The sequence below is a fragment of the Trichechus manatus genome, unplaced genomic scaffold (assembly GCF_000243295.1).
Source record: "Trichechus manatus latirostris isolate Lorelei unplaced genomic scaffold, TriManLat1.0 scaffold00002, whole genome shotgun sequence".
Classification (NCBI taxonomy): domain Eukaryota; kingdom Metazoa; phylum Chordata; class Mammalia; order Sirenia; family Trichechidae; genus Trichechus; species Trichechus manatus.
This window is the reverse complement of record NW_004443938.1, coordinates 41,219,647-41,224,120: the sequence shown is the minus strand read 5'-3', so window position 1 is coordinate 41,224,120 and position 4,474 is coordinate 41,219,647. Positions and strand designations below refer to the sequence as shown.

The 4,474-nt window shown below is 38.4% G+C and overlaps 1 protein-coding gene across 1 annotated transcript; it reads right to left on the bottom strand.

The window, feature by feature from the left end:
* Nucleotides 1-930: 930 nt before the first annotated feature.
* Nucleotides 931-1,982, bottom strand: LOC101352323 (trace amine-associated receptor 3-like). Its single transcript, XM_012554862.2, is given in 2 exon segments — nucleotides 931-1,357; nucleotides 1,360-1,982. Coding segments are annotated over 2 exon segments (930 nt in total). The 5' UTR covers nucleotides 1,972-1,982; the 3' UTR covers nucleotides 931-1,039.
* Nucleotides 1,983-4,474: the final 2,492 nt, after the last annotated feature.

Below are 4,474 nucleotides of genomic sequence, written 5' to 3'. Positions count from 1 at the left end.
GGTATGGATGAAATTTATTTGGCAGGGCCCCAGGGCAGGGCTTCCAGAAAAAGTGGTTGAAACAGCTACAAGGAGAGGCCTTGTGATTCCTGGCCAATGGTGGAGACATAACACACAGATTAAGAAGCTAGAGACAGAGGAAACAGTAAGCCATTTCAAATGTAAACCACACAGTGAAAAGCCACAAGAGTAAAAGCTCACATTGCATATGGTGATTTGCAGTCTGTTTCTCCTTTGGCATCCTCTTTGTAGTGAGCTTCAAGGTATTAGAAAATAACTGAAGGATTTGTATAATGATGGTTAACGATTCTTCCAAAAGAGCCCTGGTGACACGATGGTTAAATGCTTGGCTGCTAACCGAAAGGTTAGCAGTTCGAACCTACCCAGTGGCTCTACTGGAGAAAGATGTGGCAATCTGGTTCTGTAAAGATTACAGCCTAGGAAACCCTATGGGGCAGTCCTACTCTATCAGATGGGGTTGCTGTAAGTTGACATTGACTGGATAGCACCTAACAACAATAATTCTTCCAAGCTGAATGATAGGGTGGACTACTAGTTGATAATGGAGTCCAACCTTAAGTCAAACTCCCTCCATGGCTCCACAGGTGACATTGATTTTTCCTTTTCTGAATTCCTAGAGTGGAATCTGATAAGAACCAAAACTGATAGCACTTTATTTTCTCTATTCTTACATTGGTCTTTAATTGTCTCATGTATATAAACACAGTTCAACCTATCTTGAACTGTGTTTTAGATTTCTTTTGTACATTTTCCCCACCACTCAGAGGTGAGTGAAGGTTGGATACAGAGTTCACAATTAATAATTGATTTGCTATCATTGATTATCAATTAATGATTAATATTTGATTGGTTAAAGTTATTGAATTTAGCTCATGTTCAGATTATACAGCACTCAACTAGATTATTGAAATTTAATGGTATAATATTTGCAGTGATGTGGGGATGTCAGTCATATGAGACAGGTCAAAATAATACCTGTCATTTTCAATATTTGATTCACTTTTGTAATGATCTTTTATTAATGTGCTTCAGCAAACAGATCTGCAGTTTCTGAATGAGAGCTAAATATTTTTCCTGATACTATGTGCTTAAGAGCTTTCCAAAACCATGGATAAAAAAATCCATGAATGAGGGGGTTGTAAGTGGAGTTGAAGTATCCAAGCCACACTAGAAGATCAAGTACTATTATGGGAGTGGAGTAGTCTAAATACGGGTCAATCAAAACAGCAAGAAAACAAGGCAACCAGCAAGCTAGAAACACTCCCACTACTATACCCAGGGTCTTAGCTGCTTTGCTGTCCTTTTTCTTGGATAGGTTTTTTTCTCTTCCCCCTTTGTGTTTTCAGGCTTGTTGCTGATGACCCGAGCATGTCGTTTGGAAACGATAAAGATTTTCCTATAAATACCAACCATGATAGAGCCTGGAGTAAAAAAGCATGTAGTGAACAATATTGTCCCCCCAAATTTGTTGTGAGTAAGTGCACAGAATTTGAAGCAAGCAACAAGAATCTCATAACTCTGCATACCAGAAACATTAGCCTCAGACAGAACTAAACAGAAGGAAAAGAAAGCAGGGGCCGTCCGGCGAAATGCTAGCAGTCGCTTTATCATGGAGATGGTCATTGTGGTCCTGTAGTGTAAAGGGTAACATACAGCATAAAATCGATCAATAGCAATGGAACAGAGATGGAAAATGGAGGTTAGGCTCAGCATCATGTCAAAGCTTGTGTGGAATTTACAAAAGCCATCCCCAAAATACCAGCAGCTCTGCACTGATCGCACCGTGCTGTATGGCATAATGACAAAACCCAGCAGAAAGTCTGTGGTTGCCATGGAGAGGATCAGAAAGTTTGTGGGAGAGTGAAGCTGTTTGAAATGAGAGATGGAAATCATTATAACCAAGTTTCCGAAGATAGTGATAACCATGGCTGCAGTCGTAACCGAATACATTACCACCGCACCCGGACATGAAAAGGGCGGTTGGTGGGAGGACAGGATTTATTTCCAAACTTTGGACAGCTGGATAGGTCTTCAGGAATATAAGTCAGATCCATGGCACTTTATCACTTTGAATTCCTTGTACAAAGATGAGTCAGTGTTTCTTCTCTTCTTAAAATGTTTCCAGTATATTTCAGCTCCTCATGGAACAATAAAGTCCAGAGTTACCTGTTACTAGATCATTTCAATTATAATTCATTTTAATATTTAAAATTGTATCAACTGTGCTTGCTTTCTGAAGTATTTTACCAGATTAGAAAAAAATGAAAAAGTTCAGTTTCTTATTCTTAATTGTTCTATTTAGTCTATTCCATCCATCCATTTATTCATTCAATATGGGTTTATCTATTGACTGCTCTGTTTCTGTCAGAAGTTTTTCAGGAGTTTATGGTCAACTTTCACCTTTACTAGTCACTTTTCTAGGAACTCTTTTGGAGTACAACAAGCTAACATCTCTTTCACCATAAAAATATTTAGTACAAAAAAGCTAAGTGAAATCACAATGTTTTTCTATGTGCATTCTTTCAATAATTTGAAATCCGCATTTGTAAAATTCCTGCAGGTGTCTTAAGAGTTAAAAATGTCCCGTTGCTATTAAAATATACAGAAAGTCACATACCTATGAGCTAAACCATGCACCTGGCTCAACAAGTTTCATAGCTTCTGTACTCTCTACTTCTTTCCTCTTCTCTTCCCTCTGCCATCCTCTTCTGTCTTATCACTTATCTGAGATTCTAGCTAATGAAGCCTGTCTTACGCTGCACCCTGAGTGACCCATAAAGATCACACCCAGACCGGTCAAATCTCACATGGTTCTTGGTGGACACAGTGGACTGAACAAAAGAGGGTGAACAAACTGGCATAAATCCAGATTTCAATAACTTATTCCACCTGCTTTACTAATTGCTTTGGGGTATATAAAAAACCAAACCCATTGCTGTCAAGTTGATTCCAACTCATAGTGACCCTATAGTATATACCACCATGAAAAATAGCTCACTGGTAGGCTGTAGAGAAGCTTGACATTTGCTCATAACAAAGGATCAAGTCTATCTAATGGACTACAGAAAAGTGGGTCCAATCCTGAGTGAACCAGACATATGAGACACTCTTGGCCAATGTCAGGTTTTCCCAAGCCATGGAGGTTCAACCTTACTGTGCATTTAGCAAGTTTATCTATTCAGGCAGATTCAACTTTGTTTTCTCCTTAGGACCCTAAGAAAGAGTACAAGACAGGTCCCTTGGTTGCAAGGGATCAGAGACTCCCATCATTCCTTTTATTCTTTCACTCTTTCCTGACTGAGGGGGAAAAGAAAGGACCCTTGTCATAACAAAAGAGCCTGGATGATGTTATCTAGAGCAGCTTCTTATTCCCAAGTCCCAGGAAGGTTTCTCTTTGGAGGTAGAAGCTGATTGTTCCACGCTCCTTGGTTTGCTCTATCTAGGTTAGTGGTTTATATCATTTACTTCCAAAGAGGGTGGTTGCAAAAGAGTCTTAGATTGGGAGTTTTTTTCCTAGTCCAAGTTCTGCTGCTAGCTAGCTGTGAGATCCCTGGAGAACTGAGATGTACTGGACTAGATAAATTTTATAAGCCCTTCAGCTGTAAAAATCTGGGAATTATGCTAATAGAAATGTCATTACAAAAATATTTACATAAGTTTATTACGTGATGCAGTTTCCAGGCCCCTTGCTATCCTAAGCTTTCTCCTACATTCCACAGTATGGTTTTAGAATCAGGTGGACCTAGGTTTGATTTTTGGCTCCACCACTTATTAATTATATTACTTTGGACATGTTGTTTAATCTCTCTGAGCCTCAGTTTCCTCTTTTGTAAAATAAGAGTGATGCACCCTACTTTACATGTTTGATTTAAAGATTAGATAATGTATGAAAACCTGGCATGTATCTAGGAAGCACTCAATGAAGCCCCTATTAACCAGCTTTAACAAACTAGCAATGTTTTATGGAAAACTATACTCTGATTTCTAAATAACTTATTTGCAAATAAGCTTTTATTTTCCTATGTAGATATTTGAGGCCATTAGCCTTGCTCCTAACCTCTTCGCTTTTTTTCCTCATAACAATTATGGCACCCACTTCAATTTTTCTTCTCTTTTATGAGTCTTACATGTAATTATAGAGTTACATAATTATATTAAACCACATAACCTCTACGAAATCATCATTTTGTAGGTTAAAAATGTACAAGTATTGTCAATTTCATATAGTTCAACCTAACAATTTTCACTGAGATTATTTCCTTTCTCCCTCAAATTTCAGTTTCAAGCACTGACTGATAATAAGGTTGGCATATCTCCAGCCATATACATTTGCAAAGGATCAGATTTGCTAGGCAAGATTATATTATGGACGGAAGGCCAATTAAGTGCTTGGCTGCTAACCAAATTTTGGCATTCAAACCCACCCAGCAGCTCTTCAGGAGAAAAACCTGGC